The sequence below is a fragment of the Oncorhynchus tshawytscha genome, unplaced genomic scaffold (assembly GCF_018296145.1).
Source record: "Oncorhynchus tshawytscha isolate Ot180627B unplaced genomic scaffold, Otsh_v2.0 Un_scaffold_3409_pilon_pilon, whole genome shotgun sequence".
NCBI classification, from domain to species: domain Eukaryota; kingdom Metazoa; phylum Chordata; class Actinopteri; order Salmoniformes; family Salmonidae; genus Oncorhynchus; species Oncorhynchus tshawytscha.
This window is the reverse complement of record NW_024609786.1, coordinates 255,001-281,483: the sequence shown is the minus strand read 5'-3', so window position 1 is coordinate 281,483 and position 26,483 is coordinate 255,001. Positions and strand designations below refer to the sequence as shown.

General features: G+C 46.6%; 1 protein-coding gene across 3 annotated transcripts in view; it reads left to right on the top strand.

Moving 5' to 3' along the window:
* Positions 1 to 26,483, top strand: part of galnt1 (UDP-N-acetyl-alpha-D-galactosamine:polypeptide N-acetylgalactosaminyltransferase 1) — a 66,229-nt gene that overhangs the window by 17,039 nt on the left and 22,707 nt on the right. Inside the window, exons 1-4 of one of the 3 annotated variants that reach the window (XM_042318082.1) lie at positions 5,335 to 5,674; positions 9,040 to 9,151; positions 21,347 to 21,486; positions 21,581 to 21,749. In XM_042318082.1, coding sequence (XP_042174016.1) covers positions 21,348 to 21,486; positions 21,581 to 21,749 — 308 coding nt within the window. In that variant the 5' untranslated portion in view covers positions 5,335 to 5,674; positions 9,040 to 9,151; position 21,347. Of the gene's footprint in view, positions 1 to 5,334; positions 5,675 to 8,947; positions 8,968 to 9,039; positions 9,152 to 21,346; positions 21,487 to 21,580; positions 21,750 to 26,483 lie in introns of those variants that run through there. The other 2 variants (XM_042318083.1, XM_042318081.1) reach the window with 2 other exon arrangements.

Here is a 26,483-nt window from a genome sequence, read left to right as displayed (position 1 = left end):
CAACCAATAGAACCAATATAATGTTATGTGGGGGATACAACCAATAGAATGTTATGTGGAGGATACAACCAATAGAATGTTATGTGGAGGATACAACCAATATAATGTTATGTGGGGATACAACCAATATAATGAATACAACAATATAATGTTATGTGGAGGATACAACCAATAGAATGTTATGTGGGGATACAACCAATAGAATGTTATGTGGGGATACAACCAATAGAATGTTATGTGGGGGATACAACCAATATAATGTTATGTGGGGATACAACCAATATAATGTTATGTGGGGATACAACCAATAGAATGTTATGTGGGGGATACAACCAATAGAATGTTATGTGGGGGATACAACCAATAGAATGTTATGTGGGGATACAACCAATATAATGTTATGTGGGGATACAACCAATATAATGTTATGTGGGGGATACAACCAATATAATGTTATGTGGGGATACAACCAATAGAATGTTATGTGGGGATACAACCAATAGAATGTTATGTGGGGGATACAAACAATAGAATGTTATGTGGAGGATACAACCAATATAATGTTATGTGGGGATACAACCAATAGAACCAATATAATGTTATGTGGGGGATACAACCAATAGAATGTTATGTGGGGGATACAACCAATAGAATGTTATGTGGGGGATACAACCAATAGAATGTTATGTGGAGGATACAACCAATAGAATGTTATGTGGGGATACAACCAATAGAATGTTATGTGGGGATACAACCAATAGAATGTTATGTGGGGGATACAACCAATAGAATGTTATGTGGGGATACAACCAATAGAATGTTATGTGGGTACAACCAATGGAATGTTATGTGGGGATACAACCAATAGAATATTAAGTGGGGGACACAACCAATATAATGTTATGTGGGTACAACCAATATAATGTTATGTGGGTACAACCAATAGAATGTTATGTGGGGATACAACCAATAGAATGTTATGAGGGGATACAACCAATAGAATGTTATGTGGGGATACAACAATAGAATATTATGTGGGGGATACAACCAATAGAATGTTATGAGGGGATACAACCATCCCAGTTGTCCAGGTTTGATTGTGAAGAGACAGAATCATTACATCACTTGTTTTGGTACTGTTCATATTAGAGGTCAGCCGATTAATCGGAATGGCCGATTAATTGGGGCCGATTTCAAGTTTTCATAACAATTGGAAATCTGTATTTTTTGGGCCGCCGATTTTGCCTATTTTTATTCTTAAATATATATATATATTCACAACTCTATTTAACTAGGCAAGTCAGTTAAGAACACTTTCTTATTTTCAATGATGGCCTAGGAACGGTGGGTTAACTGCCTTGTTCAGGGGCAGAACGACAGATTTGTACCTTGTCAGCTCAGGGATTCAATCTTGCAACCTTACGGCTAACTAGTCCAACGCTCTAACCACCTGCCTCACGAGGAGCCTGCCTGTTACGCAAATGCAGTAAGAAGCCAAAGTAAGTTGCTAGCTAGCATTTAAGTTGTCTTATAGAAAACAATCAATCATAATCACTAGTTATAACTACTCATGGTTGATGATATTACTAGTTTATCTAGTGTGTCCTGCGTTGCATATAATCGATGCGGTGCGCATTCGCGAAAAAGGACTGTCATTGCTCCAACGTGTACCTAACCATAAACATCAATGCCTTTCTTAAAATCAATACACAGAAGTATATATTTTTAAACCTGCATATTGAGCTAAAAGAAATCCAGGTTAGCAGGCAATATTAACCAGGTGAAATTGTGTCACTTCTCTTGCGTTCATTGCACGCAGAGTCAGGGTATATGCAACAGTTTGGGCCGCTTGGCTCATTGCGAACTAATTTGCCAGAATTTTACGTAATTATGACATAACATTAAAGGTTGTGCAATGTAACAAGAATATTTAGACTTAGGGATGCCACCCGTTAGATAAAATACAGAACGGTTCTGTATTTCACTGAAAGAATAAACTTTTTGTTTTCGAAATGATAGTTTCTGGATTCGACCATATTAATGACCTAAGGCTCGTATTTCTGTGTGTTATTATGTTATAACTAAGTCTATGATTTGATAGAGCAGTCTGACTGAGCGATGGTAGGCACCAGCAGGCTCGTAAGCATTCATTCAAACAGCACTTTCGTGCGTTTTGCCAGCAGCTCTTCGCAATGCTTCAAGCATTGCGCTGTTTATGACTTCAAGCCTATCATCTCCCGAGATTAGGCTGGTGTAACTGATGTGAAATAGCTAGCTAGTTAGTGGGGTGCGCGCTAATAGTGTTTCACATGTCACTCGCTTTGAGACTTGGAGTAGTTGTTCCCCTTGCTCTGCAAGGGCCGCAGCTTTTGTGGAGCGATGGGTAACGATGCTTCGAGGGTGGCTGTTGTTGATGTGTTCCTGGTTCGAGCCCAGGTAGCGGCGAGGAGAGATGGAAGCTATACTGTTACACTGGCAATACTAAAGTGCCTATAAGAACATCCAGTCAAAGGTTAATCAAAGGTTAATCAAATTAATTAAAGGTTAATGAAATACAAATCGCATAGAGAGAAATAGTCCTATAATTCCTAGAATAACTATAACCTAAAACTTCTTACCTGGGAATATTGAAGACTCATGTTAAAAGGAACCACCAGCTTTCATATGTTCTCATGTTCTGAGCAAGGAACTGAAACTTTAGCTTTCTTACATGGCACATATTGCACTTTTACTTTCTTCTCCAACACTTTGTTTTTGCATTATTTAAACCAAATTGAACATGTTTCATTATTTATTTGAGGCTAAATTGCTTTTATTGATGTATTATATTAAGTTAAAATAAGTGTTCATTCAGTATTGTTGTAATTGTCATTATTACAAAAAAAAGAAAAAATTGTCCGATTAATCGGTATCGGCCTTTTTGGTCCTCCAATAATCGGTATCGGCGTTGAAAAATCATAATCAGTCGACCTCTAGTTCATATATGTCTAGCTTGGTGTTTGATCGCAGGTTCAGGAACGGCTGAGAAATCACAACATTAACCTGGAGCTAAGTCTGCAGATAGCACTACTGGGTGATCTGAAAGCCATAGCCATTCAATCAATCGTATAATAATACTCTTAGTAAAAATATTCATCTTTAATTTACTATCTGTAGAATCAATGAGAATAGAAAGGATCAGAACTTTTGTGAAACATCACAGCACCGTTGAAAAATATTTGGCAAGTAGAAATCCAAACTGGATGGTTTTCAGAGATAGATTGAAATATATATATATATATATATATATATATATAAAACAATTCACCTTTATTTAACCAGGTAGGCCAGTTGAGAACAAGTTCTCATTTACAAATGCGACCTGGCCAAGATAAAGCAAAGCAGTGGTACACAAACAACAACACAGAGTTACACATGGAATAAACAAACAGAGTCAATAACACAATAGAAAAAGTCTATATGCAGTGTGTGTAAATTGCGTGGGGAGGTAAGGCAATACATAGGCCATAGTAGCGAAGTAATTACAATTTAGCAAATTAACACTGAAGTGATAAATGTGCAGATGATGATGATGTGCAAGTAGAAATACTGGTGTGCAGAGGGGGCAGAAAAGTAAATAAAAACAATATGGGGATGAGGTAGGGAGATTGGGTGGGCTACTTACAGATGGACTATGTACAGCTGCAGCGATCGGTTAGCTGATCAGATAGCTGATGCTTAAAGTTAGTGAGGGAAATATAAGTCTCCAACTTCAGCGATTTTTGCAATTCGTTCCAGTCATTGGCAGCAGAGAACTGGAAGGAAAGGCGGCCAAAGGAGGTGTTGGCTTTGGGGATGACCAGTGAGATATACCTGCTGGAGAGCGTGCTACGGGTGGGTGCTGTTGATGGGAAGGGTTGAGGGTAGCTGAAGGGTGGGACTAAAATAAATAGATAACTAGTGTGAAATGTGCCATGTGTTTAATGTAGATAGTATGTATCAACTAGAAGTAGAAGCCTAAGTATTGTTGTCCATTAATTTACTCCAATTAGGGGAGGGGTGGTAGGGTTAAGGGAAAATAATACAATGGAATGTTTGTAAAAAAATGTATAGGGGATTGGAAATGATACAGACAATTACATTGAAAGAACCCACACTCTATCTGCAGTATTACAGCTGATCTAACCCTGAAAATAAATAATCATTATTTGCTGCCGGTCAAATGTCCGGAGCCACATTTTCCTAACGGAAACCCTGGTGTGTGTGTTGGCATTGTCATTGTTGTTGAGAGCAGAGGATGTCGTCCTTGGAGACCTCTCTGTTTCGGCATACGCTAGCCTCTGACACACACTTACACAGACGCGCGCACACACACACACACACACACACACTTGTGGACTGTGAACAGACAGCTGGGCTGGCACACAAGCTCATACTTGAACACACACATGCCTCCACAACACACACACAACAGACATACTGCCATGGCCTAACTGCTTGCTGATGGCCAGACAGCTGTTGCTACAACAGTTACACAGCCAACTCCTTTCAGATCTCCTCTTCTACCACCCTTTCTCTCTCTTCTCTCTCTCTTTGTCTCTCTCTCTCTCTCTTCTCTCTCTCTTTCTCTCTCTCTTTCTCTCTCTCTCTCTCTCGTTCTCTCTCTCTCTCTTTCTTCCAGCTACTAGTGTGGTTGCCATGGTGGTTCTGTGAAGAGTGGTTGCTGGGCTGTGGACAGAGAAAGAGAGAGAGAGAAGGGTGGTTCTACAGCCATTCTGAGCTGACTTTACATGCTCAGAATGGCCTGACTGTGCTGAAATGGAACTCCTCCACCATGTTTAGTTCCAGAACAGTGGAGCTGTTTATTATCTGTGTTAAGGTACCATATGAGTGTGTGGAGAGAGGACTGTCCTCTACACTCCTACGCTCCTGATATCCTAACACTTCAAATACTCCTACACCCCGAGTGTACCCCTCTGTCTCTCTCCTTCCTCAGGAATGGTATTTATACAGACAGAATGGAAACAGGGCAGCGTGGGAGAGGAGGAGAGAATGCAGAGGAGAAAGGAAAGGAGGGTGTTGGCTGAGACTGGATTCTGTAGTGCTGTTGGGGCTAGACGGAGGAGAGAAGAGAGAAGAAGGGAGGAGAGGAGAGAGGAGAGGAGAGAATAAGGTAGGAGAGGAGAGAAAGGAGAGAGGAGAGGAGAGAGAGAAGAAGAGACGAAGGGAGGAGAGAATAAGGGAGGAGAGGAGAGAAGGAGGGAGGAGAGGAGAGAAGAAGGGAGGAGAGGAGAGAAGAAGAGACGAAGGGAGGAGAGAATAAGGGAGGAGAGGAGAGAAGGAGGGAGGAGAGGAGAGAAGAAGGGAGGACAGGGGTTCTAGAGAGTGATGTCATAGCAGGCGTCAGGGTTTGTGGTTTTGACAGGCATAGCTGGAGCGGCCTGTTAATCACCATGATAATCATGAAGTACAGTCAGTCTCAGCTGGCGGTGGTACCCTCCACACAGTAGACGGACAGACAGACAGAAAAACAACGACAACGACGCCACGTTCATCCTGGTTATTTACAGGCCCACCCGACATGGCCCCCAACCTCTGTCTCTCAGTCTCCGTTGAGCTAACGTCTAGTTCTACCTTCCATTGACACAGTCACACCTGGACGGCTGCCTCACTGAGCTGGGGCTACACATGACATGTATGTAGTCTGAAGAACGCCTCAGTGCCTTTAGGAAACATCACATCTCAGTGACATATGAGCGTCTAACGGTTGATTATTTATGTTTAAGCGTGTTTATATGACATTATATGTTGTTTTGAGCGGATGCGTTTGGGTGACATAACATGTATGTTGTTGTAGCATGTTGATGCTCTTTACCGCTACGCGCGCGTGGGTCTGTGTTTATGCAGATGTGAGAGAGAACATAGTATGTCCCAAAGTTAAGTCAGTCTGTGTGGCACGTGCAAGCGCTTGTCCATGTGTGTGTGAGAGCAGAGAATGTGTAATATGTTGTATGTAATATGTCAGACAGACATTATATAATGTTTTGAGGCTCTCTGTTAGTACCCTCTATTCTTTGTTAGAGCTCTCTACTCTCTGTTAGAGCTCTCTACTCTCTGTTAGAGCTCTCTACTCTCCTTTAGTGCTCTCTACTCTCTGTTAGGGCTCTCTACTCTCTGTTAGAGCTCTCTACTCTCTGTTAGTGCTCTCCACTCTCTGTTAGAGCTCTCTACTCTCTGTTAGTGCTCTCTACTCTCTGTTAGAGCTCTCTACTCTCTGTTAGAGCTCTCTACTCTCTGTTTGTGCTCTCTACTCTCGGTTAGACCTCTCTACTCTCTGTTAGAGCTCTCTACTCTCTGTTAGAGCTCTCTACTCTCTGTTAGAGCTCTCTACTCTCTGTTAGTGCTCTCTACTCTCTGTTAGAGCCCTCTATTCTTTGTTAGAGCTCTCTACTCTCTGTTAGAGCTCTCTACTCTCTGTTAGAGCTCTCTACTCTCTGTTAGAGCTCTCTACTCTCTGTTAGTGCTCTCTACTCTCTGTTAGAGCTCTCTACTCTCTGTTAGTGCTCTCTACTCTCTGTTAGTGCTCTCTACTCTCTGTTAGAGCTCTCTACTCTCTGTTAGAGCCCTCTATTCTCTGTTAGAGCCCTCTATTCTCTGTTAGAGCCCTCTATTCTCTGTTAGAGCCCTCTACTCTCTGTTAGAGCCCTCTACTCTCTGTTAGAGCTCTCTACTCTCTGTTAGAGCCCTCTACTCTCTGTTAGAGCTATCTACTCTCTGTGGAATGTGTTGTTGGTAGACCTGGCTGTCTGCTTTGGAGAGGAGCCTAGTGACTGCTATCTGCGGCACTGTTATTAACACCTCACATACCTGACCTCACACACACACAAAACCACACAAGCACACTTACACAGACAGACACACACATATATACACACACTCACTGGGCTAGAGAACGCAAACTTGCAGGAGATTCAGTGAGCCACTGGCTTGAGAAGATGGGGAGGGAGGGAGGGAGGGAGAATTAGAGAGATGCATGGACATCCTCCTATCATTGGTACTAGATAGGGTGATGTTTTGTGCTGCCTGCCTGGGTCTGGAGGGATGGATGCAGGTTAGTGATGATTGCCAGGCAGTGTAGCAGTGTATTTATAGATGCTCTCCTTGCTTGTTCTTCTCTAATCTTCACATTACACTACAACTGAAACACTCATTTTCTAGCTCTGCATCACAGAGCATGGAGTGTGTGTCGAGGGGGTTACACACACACACACACACACACAACCCACTGGGCACACACACACTCACACACACAACCCACTGGGCACACACACACACACACACACACTGGTTGAATTAATGTTGTTTCCATATAATTGAAATGAAATTACTTTGAACCAATGTGGAATAGACGTTGACTTGACATCTGTTCCCAGTGGGAGATCTCTTTGCCATCCGACGCTGAAGGACGACATTATCTGCTACAGTGGAAACCCAATGCCTCGCATTCACACATTCTGTCAGGATAAAGCCCCACTAGACCAGACTGATGTCTTGGTTGTATGTAGGCCAAGGACCAGACTGTGGTTCTGGAGGATGACATTCTCTCTCTCTCTCTCTCTCTCTCTCTCTCTCTCTCTGTCTCTCTCTCTTTCTCTCTTACTCTATCTTTCTCTGTCTCTCTCACTGTCTCTCTCTCCCTCTGTCTCTCTCTTTCTCTCTCTCTCTGTGTCTCTCTCCTTCTCTCTCTGTCTCTCTCTCTCTGTCTCTCTGTCTCTGTCTCTTTCTCTCTGTCTCTCTCTCTCTCTCTCTCTCTCTCTCTGTCTCTCTCTCTCTCTCTCTCTCTTTACTCTATCTTTCTCTGTCTCTCTCACTGTCTCTCTCTTTCTCTCTCTCTCTGTGTCTCTCTCCTTCTCTCTCTGTCTCTCTCTCTCTGTCTCTCTGTCTCTGTCTCTTTCTCTCTCTCTCTCTCTCTGCTCTCTCTCTCTGTCTCTCTCTTCTCTGTCGCTCTCTCTCTGTCTCTCTCTCTCTCTCTCTCTGTCTCTCTGTCTCTCTTTCTCTCTCTTTCTGGGGGGGTTATTTCTGTTTGTCAGAAATAGAAGATTAATCCCCTGAAATGAGCAGCTCTGAGAATCTTCAGCCCTCCCTCAATCCATTCCTCATGCGTCACTCCGGCCTCTCATCCTGCTGCTGGTTCTTGAGCCTCCAGTGTAGCGTGTGTGTGTGTGTGTGTGTTTGTGTCTTTGTACCATCACAGGTTCATCTTTGGCTGGATATTATTTGTCTTCTTTGATTGAAATATATTTGAGCCCATTAGTCCATTGAAACCATAGAGGATTGGCCTTGGGAGGTGAGACATACTGAGGCTGCTGTGAAGCTGTGAGCAGTGAATAATGCTGATGACAGAGATGATCTGGATCCTGCTCTATGTTCTGAGTGATAGACAGCCAGGTGATATGATGTGATGGTGATGATGCGTTTCCTGCCACAGAGGGAAGTGGTGAAGGAAGTGTGTGTTAGCCTGTTGAGTGACACGCCGTCTGATCTCTCTTCCGTTCCCGTGACGCCGTTCGTTCTCTCTCTCTGGATGTGTGTGTCCCTGAGGTGTGATGGGAACACTGTGGCCGTGGGTTGGGTCAGGTCGGGTCCAGAGTGATGGGTCAGGATGGGAAAACATTGAGCAGGAACATGTCGTGTCCACACAGAGGAGAGGAGTGAGAGACAGATCACTGAACAGTGGCTTCCTGAGCCCTTCTGTACTCTCACACTGTAGAAGGCTGTAACCCACACGTCAGTGGACACTGTCCCTGATGCAGTGAACAAATAGAATTAACATTGAAGAAGGAAGTGAGCTTTATGCAACATGTTTCTGGATGTAGACCCATCACACCTCTTTGTTGGTCTGAAGTCTGACGAGTTAGTCTTGTTTCTTCACGTTAAACCACACTAGTCTTCTCATGGTCTTGCCAGTGGGGCGACACTTGGACTCAGGTCTGTATTGTCTGTGTCTGTATGTGTGAGGGAGTTGCTTGAAGACTGACCAATGTGTTTCTGTGTCTCCAGGGAGCATGTTTGAGTGACAAGCGAAGGAGGAAGTGGGATCTCTGAAGCTCCTCCCCCTGCTGGTGGAGCCTCTGTACATCTGGACCAGAGACCCCTTTACTCAGCAGGACAGGTACAGCTTTGTGTGTGTGTGTGAGAGAGGACCAGTTATGTTAGTTTTACTACTACAGCTTTCACATGGCTAAACTGTAGTCATCCGACATGGACTCGACCAGGTCAATATGACACAGAGGGACTGATAGAAGTCTGCTGGGTCAAACTGCTCACAGAGATGCTTGTGTGATTTGATCGTGTGTGTGTGTGTGTGTGTGTGTGTGTGTGTGTGTGTGCAAAGCCTCAGAGATGTAGTCACCACGCCCCAATTACAAGTTGTGTTAAAAGAGCAATTACACAGGATCCATAGAGGCCAGGGGGAGGAGGGGAGCTGTGTGGTTTATAAGACTGGTTGGGTGTGTGTTGGTGCTAGGAAACACCCTCACAGTGACAGTAATGTGTATTGATTCCAGTCCTAAAATGCCTGAGTGATTTGAGATTGAAGTGTTTCATTCCACTTTGCATTGGTGCCAAGCTTTGCATCAGTAATCAATTTAACAGTGCTTTTATTTTGCCTTTGTGGGCAGTTTCTCTCTCTTTACCCCTCCCTCTACCTCACTCCCTCTACCTCCCTCTCACTCCCTCTACCTCCCACTCACTCCCTCTAACTCCCTCTCACTCCCTCTACCCCCCTCTCACTCCCTCTACCTCCCACTCACTCCCTCTACCTCCCTCTCACTCCCTCTACCCCCCTCCCCCCCCCCTATCACTCCCTCTACCTCCCTCCCACTATCACTCCCTCTACCTCCCTACCCCTCTCACTCTCTCTACCTCCATCCCTCTACCTCCCTCCCTCTATCACCCTCCCTTTACCTCCCTCCCCCCTATCACTCCATCTACCTCCCTCTCACTCACTCCCTCCCTCTACCTCCCTCCCTCTATCACTCCCTCTACCTCCCTCTCACTCCCTCTACCTCCCTCCCCTCTCACTCCCTCTACTTCCCTCCCCCTCTCACTCTCTCTACCTCCCTCTAACACCTTCTCACTCCCTCTACCTCCCCCCCATCCCTCTACCTCCCCCTCCCTCTCCCTCCCTCTACCACCTTCCCCCTCCTTCTACCACACTCTACCTCCCTCCCCATCTACCTCCCCCTCCCTCTCCCTCCCTCTACCGCCTTCCCCCTCCTTCTACCTCCCTCCCTTTCTACCTCCCTCTACCTCCCCTTCCCTTTACCTCCCTCTACCGCCTTCCCCCTCCTTCTACATCCCTCCCTTTCTACCTCCCTCTACCTCCCCTTCCCTTTACCTCCCTCTACCGCCTTCCCCCTCCTTCTACCTCCCTCCCTCTCTAACTCCCTCTACCTCCCCTTCCCTTTACCTCCCTCTACCGCCTTCCCCCCTTCCTTCTACCTCCCTCCCTTTCTACCTCCTTCTACCTCCCCCTCCCCCTACCTCCCTCTACCGCCTTCCCCCCTCCTTCTACCTCCCTCCCTTTCTACCTCCCTCTACCTCCCCCTCCCTCTACCTCCCTCTACCGCCTTCCCCCCCCCTCCCCCCTCCTCTACCTCCTTCTACCTCCCCCTACCTCACTCTACCTCCCCCTCACTCTCCCTCCCCCTCCTTCTACCTCCCTCTACCTCGCTCTCCCTCTACCTCCCTCCCTCCCGCTCCCCCTCCCCCCTCTCTCTCTGTGTGTCTAGAGTAAGTCTGAGCTGTTGACCCCCAGGAGGTTGTGACCTGGAACTGAACCATAGCCGTGTCCTAGAGAGAGACTGATTCAGAAGTGTGTGTGTGTGTTAGGGCTGTGACGCTCCTGGAATTTCAGATGACAGTAATTGGTCAGTCAAACAACTGTGTCTCTGTAATAACCGTCTGAATAGCAAAAAAAATAATTGTGGGACACATTTTCTCCTCTCCTCTGCATGTGCTGCCATAGAAATAGAATGAGTAGAATGGGCATGATGGGTGGACTGGCAGGAATTGCGAGTGTACCCATAGGAGCAAAACAGGAAGTAAAAACAGGAAGTAAAAGCAGGAAATATACTCTGTGATTTGCTGATTCAACTCAAATAACTAGGGATGTGCATCTCTCCTTACAAGCACGATTTGACACACATCTAGATACATGGGCTCCGATATGATACAGGAACGATACGTTTCAAACCAAAAGTATCGGTGCGATTCGGTTTGAATAGGGGAAGGAATTGATGTGATTGTGTTCGATACCATTCGATCCATTAACATTTGTTGCATGAACACATTCATTCTATAGCACAGCTTTGGATTTGAAAAGCCAATGGTTTTGACCGTTTGCAAAGTTCCGGAGGAGAGCTGGGGTTCTCCTGCTCAGACTCAGACCACAGGCCTACAGTGCAGCTGTCCTACTTAGGAAATTACAACTTTATCATGTTCATGTAAAAATGAAAGCAAAACTACCAAAACAATGTGTCATGGTGAATCTGGCCATCTAAAAGCCCAATCAGCAGTAAGATGTGCAGTCTGTAGGATGTGAGTTGTGTCCACTCTGGTAGCCTACACAAGTCTGTCAGTAAAACACCCTTTTCTACTGTGCATTTGGTAACAATGACCCAGCAAATGACATTGTCACCCAACTAATGATTTGACATTGCGAGAGCCATTTTCCATGCATTTGAATGCATTTGAATGCTGAAGGCGCCGTGCAGATATAGGAGTATTTGATCGGGGAGGTTCTGGTTGGCGTGAGCAGCTGTGCTCTGTATGCACAGGTGGAATCTGGAATTCCCTGCTTAGTTCAATAGGAGAAGACGCATCTATTAAGTCACAAAAGATTCCAGATATTTTCAGAGGGGAAATAAAATGATGTGAGTAAACAATGTCAGTGAACTGGCGGTTCGTAACGTTTGAATGGTTTTTCTGACTGATTCATGCTACATTTGGAACGGTTTGGGCTCCACGGGCCGATGCACTCGTATCTTTAACATTTGAACCGGGGAACCATGCATATTTCAGTCAGCTGTTCATTCCCAACTCAGACCTGTTTTAGAATTGTTTTTATTACAAATAATTAACGGTTATGACGGTTCATTTATTTTCATGACGTCTTCATCCGTCATTTACATGGTAATTGTGCAAGTCCTAGTGTGTGTGTGTGTGTGTGTGTGTGTGTGTGTGTGTGTGTGTGTGTGTGGGCTGCTCACACAAACACACTATGATCATTTATGACAGTTTGTGTGTGCTTGATAATGCACTGGGTTCTAAATTCTGGTGTCATGACAACGCACGACACACGCACACAGGACACACAGAGAATCCCATTGAGCACATTCCTCATAGCAACTCCATAAATCATTGAGTAGTGAACATCTCCAAGCCTCAGAGGATCATTATTCTCTGGCTGTAACCTAGTAGTTGTGCAATCTCCCTCGAACGGAGGATTAAACCAGCGGAGGAAGGAGAGGAAGAGAGGAGGGGATCTCCTCTGTGAGGGCAAGTAGTGATGGCAACCACTCTGGAAAGGAGAAAACGTAATGGAGAGAGGGGAGGGGAGATGGGAGGGGGAGGAGAGAGGAGATGGGAGATGACAGAGGGGAGAGGGGGAGGGGAGATGAGAGAGGGGAGGGGAGGGGAGATGAGAGAGGGGAGATGACAGAGGGGAGGGGAGATGAGAGAGGGGAGGGGAGATGGGAGAGAGGAGGAGAGATGACAGAGGGGAGGAGAGGGGGGAGGGGAGATGAGAGAGGGAAGATGAGAGAGGGATGTTAATCGAAGGGAGGGGGAAATGGAGATGAAGAAGGTAGAGAGAAAAGAAAGAGGGAGGGATTTGAGACACAGAGAGAGAGACAGAGAGAGAGAGGGGGGGTTGTCTGTGTTGTGTCAGAGAGGCAGTCTATTTTTGTCAGAGACTGCAAATACTAACAAACCTGATATGTAATATAGACACTCTTGACTCACTCACTCATTCACTCACTCACTCACTCACTCACTCACTCACTCACTCACTCACTCACTCACTCACTCACTCACTCACTCACTCACTCACTCACTCACTCACTCACACACACACACACACACACACACACACACACACACACACACACACACACACACACACACACACACACACACACACACACACACACACACACAGCCAGGAGCCAGCGTGAGCAGGGAAGTGATAGTGGGGTGTCCTCTGCCATCCCTGATTAGAAATACAGTCTGCAGAGAAGACAAGCTGAGGGACAGTGTGTGTGTGTGTGTGTGTGTGTGTGTGTGTGTGTGTGTGTGTGTGTGTGTGTGTGTGTGTGTGCATATATTTCTCTCCTCCTTGGAGCATCGCTGTCTCTTTCTCTTACATTCTCTGAACACGCATCACACAGGGAACCCTGACAACCTTATAACAACCATATAACACATAACACAGAGAAACCATGACAACCTTATAACACAGAGAAACCATGACAACCTTATAACACATAACACAGAGAAACCATGACAACCTTATAACAACCATATAACACAACACAGTGAAACCATGACAACCTTATGACAACCATATAACAGAGAAACCATGACAACCTCATCAAACTCCTATAACACATAACCCAGAGAAACCATGACAACCTTATCACAATCATATAACACAGAGAAACCATGACAACCTTATCACAATCATATAACACAGAGAAACCATGAGAACCTCATCACAACCATATAACACAGAGAAACCATGGCAACCTCATCACAACCATATAACACAGAGAAACCATGACAACCTCATCACAACCATATAACACAGAGAAACCATGGCAACCTCACAACAACCATATAACGCAGGGAAACCATGACAACCATATAACACAGAGAAACCATGACAACTTTATAACAACCATATAACACAGAAAAACCTGACAGCCTCATCACAACCATATAACACAGGGAAACCTGACAACATAATCACAACCTTATAACACAGAGAAACTATGGCAACCACATCACAACCAAAAAACACAGAGAAACCATGACAACCTCATCACACCATATAACACAGAGAAACCATGACAACCTCATCACAACCATATAACACAGGGGAAACCTGACAACCTCATCACAACCATATAACACAGGGGAAACCTGACAACCTCATCACAACCATATAGCACAGAGAAACCATGGCAACCTCACAACAACCATATAACGCAGGGAAACCATGACAACCATATAACACAGAGAAACCATGACAACCTCATAACAACCCTATATCACGGAGAAACCATGACAACCTCATAACAACCATATAACACGGAGAAACCATGACAACCTCATAACAATGTTCGATTAATTAGGGCCGATTTCAAGTTTTCATAGCGATCAGAAATCTGTATTTTTGAGCGCCGATTTTGCAGATTCTAATTTTTTAAATTCTATTTTTTTACACCTTTATTTACCTAGGCAAGTCAGTTAAGAACACTTTCTTATTTTCAATGACGGCCTAGGAACAGTGGGTTAACTGCCTTGTTCAGGGGCAGAACGACAGATTTTTACCTTGTCAGCTCGGGGATTCGATCTTGCAACCTTACAGTTAACTAGTCCAATGTTCTAACCACCTGATTAGCACCTGAGGCTGCCTGTTACGTGAATGCAGTAAGCCAAGGTAAGTTGCTAGCTAGCATTAAAATTATTTTATAAAAAACTATCAATCAATGACTGTCGTTGCTCCAATGTGTACTTAACCATAAACATCAATGCCTTTCTTAAAATCAATACACAGAAGTATATATTTTTAAACCTGCATATTTAGCAGGCAATATTAACCAGGTGAAATTGTGTCACTTCTCTTGCGTTCATTGCACGCAGAGTCAGGGTATATGCAACAGTTTGGGCCGCCTGGCTCTTTGCAAACTAATTTGCCAGAATTTTACGTAATTATGACATAACATTGAAGGTTGTGCAATGTAACAGGAATATTTAGACTCATGGATGCCATCCGTTAGATACAATACGGAACGGAATAAACATTTTGTTTTCGAGGTGATAGTTTCCGGATTTGACCTAAGGCTCGTATTTCGGTGTGTTTATTATAGTTAAGTCTATGATTTGATATTTGATAGAGCAGTCTGACTGAGGGGTGGTAGGCAGCAGCAGGCTCGTAATAGTCAAAGGTATATGGTTTAGAGAGAAATAGTCGACGCGTTATAATTCCTGTAATAACTTGCGGCTGAACTTGAAAGGGGTTCCTTCATTATTTTACCGTTCATGTCTTCCATACAGAATGTCTTGATCTACTTCAGATAAAGTCTGTGTTTCGTTCAGGCTTAAACCGCCTCTGTTCATGTCTTCCATACAGAATGTCTTGATCTACTTCCAATAAGGTCTGTGTTTCGTGCAGGCTTAAACCGCCTCTGTTCATGTCTTCCATACAGAATGTCTTGATCTACTTCCAATAAGGTCTGTGTTTCGTTCAGGCTTAAACCGCCTCTGTTCATGTCTTCCATACTTGATCTACTTCCAATAAGGTCTGTGTTTCATTCAGGCTTAAACCGGTTCATGTCTTCCATGTTCATGTCTTCCTTCCATACAGAATGTCTTGATCTACTTCCAATAAGGTCTGTGTTTCGTGCAGGCTTAAACCGCCTCTGTTCATGTCTTCCATAGAGAATGTCTTGATCTACTTCAGATAAGGTCTGTGTTTCGTTCAGGTTTAAACCACCTCTGTTCATGTCTTCCATAGAGAATGTCTTGATCTACTTCAGATAAGGTCTGTGTTTCGTTCAGGCTTAAACCTCCTCTGTTCATGTCTTCCATAGAGGATGTCTTGATCTACTTCCAATAAGGTCTGTGTTTCGTTCAGGTTTAAACCACCTCTGTTCATGTCTTCCATAGAGAATGTCTTGATCTACTTCAGATAAGGTCTGTGTTTCGTTCAGGCTTAAACCTCCTCTGTTCATGTCTTCCATACAGAATGTCTTGATCTACTTCCAATAAGGTCTGTGTTTTGCGTTCAGGCTTAATAAGGTCTGTGTTTCGTTCAGGCTTAAACCACCTCTGTTCATGTCTTCCATACAGAATGTCTTGATCTACTTCCAATAAGGTCTGTGTTTCGTTCAGGCTTAAACCTCCTCTGTTCATGTCTTCCATACAGAATGTCTTGATCTACTTCCAATAAGGTCTGTGTTTCGTGCAGGTTAGGGTGCAGGTTAGGGTGCAGGTTAAACCACCTCAGCGTTTTGATACCCGTGTAAATCTCACTAGGATAAGGTAGCGTTTCTCAACGTATTTTCATAAATCCACTCTACAACAAAAATGATCTTTGCTTATATTTAGCCAATATTGATCAGAGTTACCTTGTCCTATGGATATCTACACAGTTATAACATTGGCACGGTGGTGTAAGCACACAAAACACAGACCTTATTTTAAGTGAGTCTAAAAATATCCTATGGAAAAAATGAATGAAGGAACTGATTTTCAGATTTTTCTAGAAGGTGTCATGGGAAATATGACTCGCACTCTGATAGTCAATTCTTACCATGTCCATTATTAAAATAGGATTTCCTGCATATAGAAATGACAGTTTTTGTTTTCAACATTCATCACAGGTAACTTAAGCTCTATTTTTATTCAAACAGTTGAGAGTATTTGTCTCCTAAGCAGACTCTTCAGTATCATTGTCACTTCAGAGCTGTGTGTGTTTTACAGATGGCAGAGAAAAGCAGAGCACCAGTGTGGGACTGTTACATGGAATTGGCACCAGGGAAAGCAAGGTGTCTTATTTGTGATAAAGATGTAAGCATGGGGTCAGCAACGGCTAAATCAAAAAATACCACCAACCTGTGGAATCACCTTAAGAACACCCATCCAAAAGGCCATAATATGTATTATATTAAGTTAAAATAAAAGTGTTAATTGTTCATTCAGTATTGTTGCAATTGTCATTATTACAAAAGTGTATGTGTGTGTGTGTGTGTGTGTGTGTGTGTGTGTGTGTGTGTGTGTGTGTGTTTTTGTGTGTGTATATAGTTTTATATATAAATACTTTTTTTTTTTTTTTTAAAGTCGGCAGATTATTCGGTATCGGCTTTTTTTGTCCTCCAATAATGTGTGTGTGTGTTTTTGTGTGTGTGTGTGTGTATATATAATTTTATATATAAAAATTAAGTTGGCAGATTAATCGGTAGCGGCTTTTTTTGTTCGGCAATAATCGGTATCGGCATTGAAAATCATAATCGGCCGACCTCTAGTGTGCGCGTGTGCGTGTCTCAGTGTGTGTGTGTATGTCGTATTAGGTCAGTGAAGTTCACATGAGGTCAGTGTGAGCTGGTATTGGCCCAGCTCCCACATTAGAGACAGAGTGACAGAGAGAGTGTGATAGAGAGAGTGTGATAGAGAGAGAGTGACAGAGAGAGAGTGACAGAGAGAGAGTGACAGAGAGAGTGTGACAGAGAGAGTGTGATAGAGAGAGAGTGATAGAGAGAGTGTGACAGAGAGAGTGTGACAGAGAGAGAGTGACAGAGAGAGAGTGATAGAGAGAGAGTGACAGAGAGAGAGTGAGGGAGAGTGAGAAGCGAGAAAGAGAGGAGCGAGAGAGAAAGAGAGAGAGAGAGAAGAGAGAGAGAGAGAGAGAGAGAGAAAGAGAGGAGAGGGAGAGAGAAAGAGAGGAGAGAGAGAGAGAGAGAGAGAGAGAGGAGAGAGAGAGAGAGAGGAGAGAGAGAGAGAGAGAGAGAGAGGAGAGAGAAAGAGAGAGAGAGAAAGAGAGGAGAGAGAGAGAGAAAGAGAGGAGAGAGAGAGAGAGAAAAGAGAGGAGCGAGAGAGAGAAAGAGAGGAGAGAGAGAGAGAGGAGCAAGAGAGGAGCGAGAGAGAGAGAGAGAGAAAGAGGAGAGAGAGAGAAAGAGGAGAGAGAGAGAACGAGAGAAGAGAGAGAGCGAGAGAGGAGAGAGAGAAAGAGAGGAGCGAGAGAGAGAGAGAGAAAGAGAGGAGCAAGAGAAAGAGAGAAGAGAGAGAGAGAGAGAGAAAGAAGAGAGAGAGAGAGAGAGAGAGAGAGAGAGAGAGGAGAGAGAGAGAAAGAGGAGAGAGAACGAGAGGAGAGAGAGAGTGAGAGAGGAGAGAGAGAAAGAGAGGAGCGAGAGAGAGAGAGAGAAAGAGAGGAGCAAGAGAAAGAGAGAAGAGAGAGAGAGAGCGAGAGAGAGAAAGAGAGGAGAGAGAGGTAATAAGATGAACACCAGGAAGTTAACCTCAAACCTCCTCATTATGTTACAGAGAGAAAAGGCTAGTAGGAGAAAGAGAGAGAAAATGATAAAGAACAGAGTTTGTTTAGGAAAGACTAAAGATGAGAGAATGAGCCAGAAATAAGGAGAGTAGCAGAGATGTATTTTTAGTGAGGAGGAGACCTATTCAGTGGTCGCTCTCTGCCCACGCTTTGTCACTCAGCTGTGAGGAGTAACAACGTTGTGTATGAACACGCTGCGCCAGATAACACACATCCATGAACAACACTCACTCTCTCTCTTTCACGAACACACATCCTCTTAAACACACACACACACTTCTCTCCACCAGGCCACCGTACTCTGCCCAGTGGAGGGGCCAGTGAGGATAGAGTAAGACAGGGAGAGGTAGAAGAGGAGACAAAAGCGTATCAAGCTGTACTATACCGTTGATGAAATGAAACATTTAAAGGTCAAGCTCCTGAGCTCTTAGGAGGAAATATCGTCTCTGGTAACTGTAGGCCCTGAGGAAGCCTGGCCTGTTCATTCACTGTGAACTCTATAGAGGGGAGGAGATGTTGGCAGGCTGACTGCAGAATGGCTTTCCTCCTCTTGAAACCTGAGAGGCACGTGACAGAGAGAGAGAGAGGAGAGCACTGCACAGTTAAAGGAGAGAGAGAGAGGAGACCACTGCACAGTTAGAGACAGAGAGAGAGAGAAAGGAGACCACTGCACAGTTAGAGAGAGAGAGAGAGAGAGAGAGGAGAGCACTGCACAGTTAAAGCAGAGAGAGACAGAGAGAGAGGAGACCACTGCACAGTTAGAGAGGAGACAGGGAGAGAGAGAAAGGAGACCACTGCATAGTTAGAGAGAGACAGAGAGAGAGAGGAGACCACTGCACAGTTAGAGAGAGACAGAGAGAGAGAGAGAGGAGACCACTGCACAGTTAGAGAGAGAGGAGACCACTGCACAGTTAAAGGAGAGAGAGAGAGGAGAGCACTGCACAGTTAGAGAGAGAGAGAGAAAGAGAGACCACTGCACAGTTAGAGAGAGACCACTGCACAGTTAAAGGAGAGAGAGAGACCACTGCACAGTTAGAGAGAGACAGAGAGAGAGAGAGACCACTGCACAGTTAGAGAGAGACCACTGCACAGTTAAAGGAGAGAGAGAGAGACCACTGCACAGTTAGAGAGAGAGAGAGAGAGAGAGAGAGAGAGACCACTGCACAGTTAGAGAGAGAGAGAGAGAGAGACCACTGCACAGTTAAAGAGAGAGAGAGAGGAGACCACTGCACAGTTAGAGAGAGAGAGAGAGAGAGCAGTTAGAGAGAGAGAGAGAGAGGAGACCACTGCACAGTTAGAGAGAGAGAGAGAGAGGAGAGAGAGAGAGAGACCACTGCACAGTTAGAGAGAGAGAGAGAGAGAGGAGACACTGCACAGTTAAAGGAGAGAGAGAGAGGAGACCACTGCACAGTTAGAGAGAGAGTTAGAGAGAGAGAGACCACTGCACAGTTAGAGAGAGAGAGAGACTGCAGTTAGAGAGAGAGAAAGGAGACCACTGCACAGTTAAAGGAGAGACCACTGCACAGTTAGAGAGACAGAGAGAGAGACCACTGCACAGTTAAAGGAGAGAGAGAGAGGAGACCACTGCACAGTTAGAGGAGAGAGAGGAGACCACTGCACAGTTAGAGGAGAGAGAGAGAGAGAGACAGAGAGAGAGAGAAAGGAGACACTGCACAGTTAGAGAGACAGAGAGAGAGAGAGAGACCACTGCACAGTTAGAGAGAGAGGAGACCACTGCACAGTTAGAGGAGAGAGAAAGGAGACCACTGCACAGTTAGAGGAGAGAGAGAGAGAGAGAGAGGAGACCACTGCACAGTTAGAGGAGAGAGAGAGAGATGGTGAGTGAACAGAAAATGAAATAGAAAGAAAGGCACATAGAGGGGACAAGGTAGCTGAGTCACACGAACACACACACACAGGAAGTGACAGAGAGAGAGACTATACTGTGCTTGTTTTGGGCTGTTTCTTAAAATGAAGAGGTGACCTCTAGAGAGAGAACTGATAACCACACGGCAGATAAGAGATGGGAGAGGACAGGTGGTTAGGACAGGGTGTGTTAACCACACGGCAGATAAGAGATGGGAGAGGAAGAGGACAGGTAGTTTAGGACAGTGTGTGTTTTGGTCAGCAGAGAAATGAGAGAGACACGGAGAGATACAGAGGCAGAGGGAGAGAGAGAAAGAAAGCTTCAATTGTTCCACTCTTAGAAAAAAGGGTTCCAAAATGGTGGTTCAGCTGTCCCCATGTAGAACCCTCTGTGGAAAAGGTTCTTCATGGAACCCAGAAGGGTTCACCTGGAAACCAAAAGGGTTTTTACTAGGAACCAAACATGTTTCTTCAAAGGGTTCTCCTATGGGGACAGCCGAAGAACCATTTTAGGTTCTAGATAGCACCTTTTTTTCTAAGAGTGTAAGGTGTATGATTGTGCTGTTTGTGACTAGCCCTTTCTCTCTGTAACATAATGAGGAAGTCTGAGGTTAACTTCCTGGTGTTCATCTTATTACCTCTCTCCTCTCTCGCTCTCTCTGTCTCTCTCCTCTCTCTCTCTCTCTCTCTCTCTCTCTCTCTCTCTCTCTCTCTCTCTCTCTCTCTCTCTCTCTCTCCTCTCCTCTCTCTCTCTCTCCTCTCTCTGTCTCTCTCTCTCCTCTCTCTCTCTCTCTCTCTCTCTCTCTCTCTCTCTCTCCTCTCTCTCTCTCTCTCTCTCTCTCTCTCTCTCTCTCTCTCTCTCTCTCTCTGTCTCGCTCCTCTCTCTCTCTCTCTCTCTCTCTCTCTCTCTCTCTCTCTCTCTCTCTCTCTGTCTCTCTCTCTCTCTCTGTCTCTCTCTCTCCTCTCTCTCTCTCTCTCTCTCTCTCTCTCTCTCTCTCTCTCTCTCTCTCTCTCTCTCTCTCTCTCTCTCTCTCTCTCTCTGTCTCTCTCTCTCCTCTCTCTGTCTCTCTCTCTCCTCTCTCCTCTCTCTCTCTCTCCTCTCCTCTCTCTCTCTCCTCTCCTCTCTCTGTCTCTCTCCTGTCTCCTGTCTCTCTGTCTCTCTAGGATGCGGAGGTTTGCCTACTGTAAGGTGGTTCTGGCCACCTCCCTGGTGTGGGTGATGTTGGACATGTTCATCCTGCTCTACTTCAGCGAGTGTAACAAGTGTGATGACAAGAGGGAGAGGGGCCTGCCAGGCAGGGACGGTGAGCACACACACACAAACACATTGCACACTCATACTCACACACACACACACACACACACACACACTCTCTCTCTCTCTCTGTGGTGTTGTAGATACAGTATTGCGTCCCAGGGAGGGTCCAGGAGAAGGAGGTAAACCTGTGGTGATTTCTAAAGAGAACCAAGAGAAGATGAAGGAGATGTTTAAGATCAACCAGTTTAACCTGATGGCCTCGGAGATGATCGCATTCAACAGAACCCTGCCTGATGTCCGCCTGGAGGGGTGAGTCTATAGCTGGTAATCCATCTTTATTGTCCATGTTACAACAAACAACAGATCCTCTCTAGTCTGGAGATAATCACCTACAACAGATCCTCTAGTCTAGAGATAATCACCTACAACAGATCCTCTATAGTCTAGAGATAATCACCTACAACAGATCCTCTATAGTCTAGAGATAATCACCTACAACAGATCCTCTATAGTCTAGAGATAATCACCTACAACAGATCCTCTCTAGTCTAGAGATAATCACCGACAACAGACTAATACCATATCTTTTTAAAACTGTGCTTTATTGTCCATGTTACAGTGAACAACAGATCCTCTATAGTCTAGAGATAATCACCTACAACAGATCCTCTCTAGTCTAGAGATAATCACCTACAACAGATCCTCTATAGTCTAGAGATAATCACCTACAACAGATCCTCTCTAGTCTAGAGATAATCACCTACAACAGATCCTCTATAGTCTAGAGATAATCACCTACAACAGACTAATACCATATCTTTATTAAAGCTGTGCTATATTGGCCTTATGCCACAAACCCCGAGGTGCCTTATTGATATTACAAACTGGTTACTAAGGTAATTAGAACATTAAAAATAATGTTTTTGTTACACCCATGGTATACAGTCTGATATACCACAGCTTTCAGCCAATCAGCAATCAGGCCTCAAACCAACCAATTTATATTTTAGCAATAAGTCCCAAGGGGGTGTGATATATGGCCAATATACCACGGCTAAGGGCTATTCTTATTCCTGGATACAGCCCTTAGCCGTGATATACTGTCCTATATCACAAACCCTCAAGGTGCCTTATTGCTATTATAAACTGGTTACCAATGTAATTAGAACAGGGAAAATAAATGTTTTGTCATACCCATGGTATACGGTCTGATATACCACGGCTGTCAGCCAATCAGCATTCGGGGCCTGAACCAGACAGTTTTTAATATAATATAAATAATTGCAGTGATTTGGTATTAGGTTATTATTGATGATTATTAGTTATTGTTATGGTTTGTTAGTTAGTTACAGATGATTAGTTATAGGTCATTAGATATAGATGTTAGACAAATATCTGTTATTATCTAGTTTGTTATTGACGATTAGTTAAAGATGATTCGTTATAGATGAATCGTTATAGATTATGTTAATGACTCGACCTTCCAGGCGTATGAAAGATCTGTTTGTGTTCTTCATTTCAGCTGTCACATTATTTTACATTATGAAGCGTAGTTCCCCAGAACACATGAGTCTCTCTTCTGCAGCGCACATGAGATGAATTTACACTCCAATTCACTATTAAATGTTTGCCACCCGATATCTTATAATGGCTTTCTGCCAGAAATCAAAGATCTCTGGATGAGTTTTCTGTACTGCTGCTAAATCTCTCCCTGTGCTTCCTTTAGCGTTTATATCTTCTACCTTTCTTCTCCCCTCTGCTCCTCTAGCTATGCTTGTGTAACTTTATGAGCAGGATTTGCATTTGCGATTAGTTTATGTTTGTTTTCGCTCATTAGCGTTTAGCTAACAGCATCTATGTGATATAGCTATTTGTTTGTGCGAATTTTGTTAGCATCCTGGTATTAGAGGCCCAATGGGCTTTTCTTGTGTTTCTAGCGCCCCCTTGTGTGCTGTGCCGGTTATACCGTAAATCCCGGGATGAGAGAAGGTTGGGATGACGAACATCTGGATACCGCCCAAGCCTAACACACACACAGCCTTGCCTGGAGTCAGACAGTGCTCATTGATGTGTGAAATGTGTTTCTCTTTCTGAGCTTTAGTTGATTACTGAGAGTGTTTTGTCCCAGGCTCGTCTCCCTCCACCTGCTTTTCCAATTAACAGATAAGACTCAGTCAATAGCAGCAGTGACTGGGCTGGAGTTGGGCTGGGTGGGGGTGAAGCTGGGCTGGATAGGGATGGGGCTGGGCTGGGTGGAGGTGGAGCTGGGCTGGGCTGGATAGGGGCTGGGCTGGTTGTGGGTGGAGCTGGACTGGGTAGGGTAGGGGTGGAACTGGGCTGGATAGGGGTGGGGCTGGGTAGGGCTGGCCTGGAGTAGGGCTGGCCTGGAGTAGGGCTTGGCAGGGCTGGCCTGGAGCTGGTCCGGGTGGGGCTGGGTGGGGTTGGAGCTGGTCTGGGGCTGGGTGGGCCTGGAGCTGGTCTGGGGCTGGGGAGTTTGGAGCTGGTCTGGAAGTGGGTGGGCCTGGAGTTGGTCTGGGAATGGGTGGGCCTGGAGCTGGTCTGGGTCTGGGTGGGCTTGGGGCTGGAGCAGGTCTGGGTGGGGCTGGAGCTGGTTTGGGAATGGGTGGGGCTGGAGCTGGTCTGGGGCTGGGTGGGGCTGGAGCTGGTCTGGGAATGGGTGGGGCTGGAGCTGGTCTGGGAATGGGTGGGGCTGGAGCTGGTCTGGGAATGGGTGGGGCTGTGTGGGGCTGGAGCTGGTCTGGGAATGGGTGGGGCTGTGTGGGGCTGGAGCTGGTCTGGGAATGGGTGGGCCTGGAGCTGGTCTTTGGCTGGTTTGGGTGGGGTGGGAGTGGTGAGAAATCAGAGACAACACATTAAATCACATACTAGACCAGCATGAGCCAAGATCCCTTCTGATGCTTATAATTCAACTGTTAGTATGGAGGTTGGCTGGGGAGGTCAGTAGGATACTGCTGTATTGTGTGTGTGTGTGAGAGTGTGTGTGTGTGCTCCAGAGTTCTCCGTGTTTAATCAGAACCAGTGTGCAGCCCGTACTGACCTCCCCCACAATGTACTGATCTCCCCCACAATGTACTGACCTCCCCACAATGTACTGACCTCCCCCACAATGTACTGACCTCCCCCACAATGTACTGACCTCCCCCACAATGTACTGCCTCATCCTCAGCCTGCAGCTGATTACACTATCACCCAGTTGTTCCTTTCACAACTTGTCTACTCTCTCTTTCTCCATGTATCTCACACACACACACACACATACACATACACACACACACACACACACACACACACACACTCTTGATGATGATGAGTTATAGACGTCATGTTTTCTGTCTGTCTCGGAGCATAGATCATGTCTGGAAAGTCATGCTAGTAGCTCACAGGGTTAGGTTATGTTGTGTTGGTGTGTGTTGGTGTGTGTTGATGTGTGTGTGTACAAGTGAGCAATCTGACGCAACTGTTTTACCCCCTCCCTAAGAGCAGAAACACACACACACACACACCACGATTGTGTGTGTGTGAGGTAATAGGTTCCAGAGACAGAGCAGCTGGAGGAGGGAAGGTATCCTCACCTCTTCTCTCACCTCTCCTCCCCTGTTACATTCCATCACTCTGAGGGAGGGGTGGGGAGAGAGGGAACCTTCTGCAGATATATGGAGGGAGGGCGGGAGGAAGCAGGAGTGAGGGCAAGAGGGAGCAGGAGGAGGGAGGGAGGGCGGGAGCAGGGCGAGTGAGGGAGCAGGAGTGAGGGAGGGAGGTAGGTAGGGAGGGAGGGCGGGAGGGAGCAAGAGTGAGGGGCGGGAGGGAGCAGGAGTGAGGGAGGGCGGGAGCAGGAGTGAGGGAGGGCGGGAGCAGGAGTGAGGGGAGGGGGAGGGAGGGAGCAGGAGGAGGGCGGGAGCAGGAGTGAGGGAGGGAGGGAGGGAGCAGGAGTGAGGGAGGGAGGGAGCAGGAGGAGGGAGAGGGAGGGAGGGAGGGAGGGAGGGAGGGAGTGAGGAGGGAGGGAGGGGGAGGGAGGGAGCAGGAGGGGGGGGGAGGGGGAGGGCGGGAGGGAGGGAGGGAGGGAGGAGTGAGGGAGGGAGGGAGGGGGAGGGAGGAGGGGAGGGGGGAGGGAGGGAGGGGGCGGGAGGGAGCAGGGAGTGAGGGAGGGAGGGAGGAGGGATGGAGGGGGAGGGAGCAGGAGTGAGGGAGGGAGGGGGCGGGAGCAGGAGTGAGGGAGGGAGGGAGGGAGCAGGAGTGAGGGAGGGAGGGAGGGAGGGAGGGAGGGAGCAGGGAGGAGGGAGGGAGGGAGGGAGGGAGCAGGAGTGAGGGCGGGAGGGAGGGAGCAGGAGGGAGGGAGGGAGGGGGAGGGGAGGGCGGGAGCAGGAGTGAGGGAGGGTGGGAGGGAGCAGGAGTGAGGGAGGGAGGGCGGGAGCAGGAGTGAGGAGGGAGGGAGGGAGGAGGGAGGGAGGGAGGGCAGGGAGGGAGGAGTGAGGGAGGGGGCGGGAGGGAGCAGGAGTGAGGGAGGGGGGGTAGGGAGGGAGGGAGGGAGCAGGAGTGAGGGAGGGAGGTAGGGAGCGGGAGGGCAGGAGGAGGGAGGGGGGGGGAGGGAGCAGGAGGAGGGAGGGAGGGAGGGAGGTGAGGGAGGGAGGGCAGGAGTGAGGGAGGGAGGGAGCGGGAGGGAGGGAGCAGGAGTGAGGGAGGGAGGGAGGGAGGGAGGGAGGGAGTGAGGAGGAGGGAGGGGAGGGAGCAGGAGTGAGGGAGGGAGGGCGGGAGCAGGAGTGAGGGAGGGAGGGAGGGAGCAGGAGGGAGAGGGAGGGAGGGGAGTGAGGGGAGGGAGGGAGGGAGGGAGGAACAGGAGTGAGGGAGGGAGGAGTGAGGGAGGGAGGGAGGGAGCAGGAGTGAGGGAGGAGGGATGAGGGGAGGGAGGAGGGGGAGGGGAGGGCGGGAGGGAGTGAGGGAGGGAGGGAGGGAGGGAGGGAGGGGGGAGGGAGGGCGGGAGCAGGGGAGGAGGGATGGAGGGCGGGAGGGAGGGAGCAGGAGTGA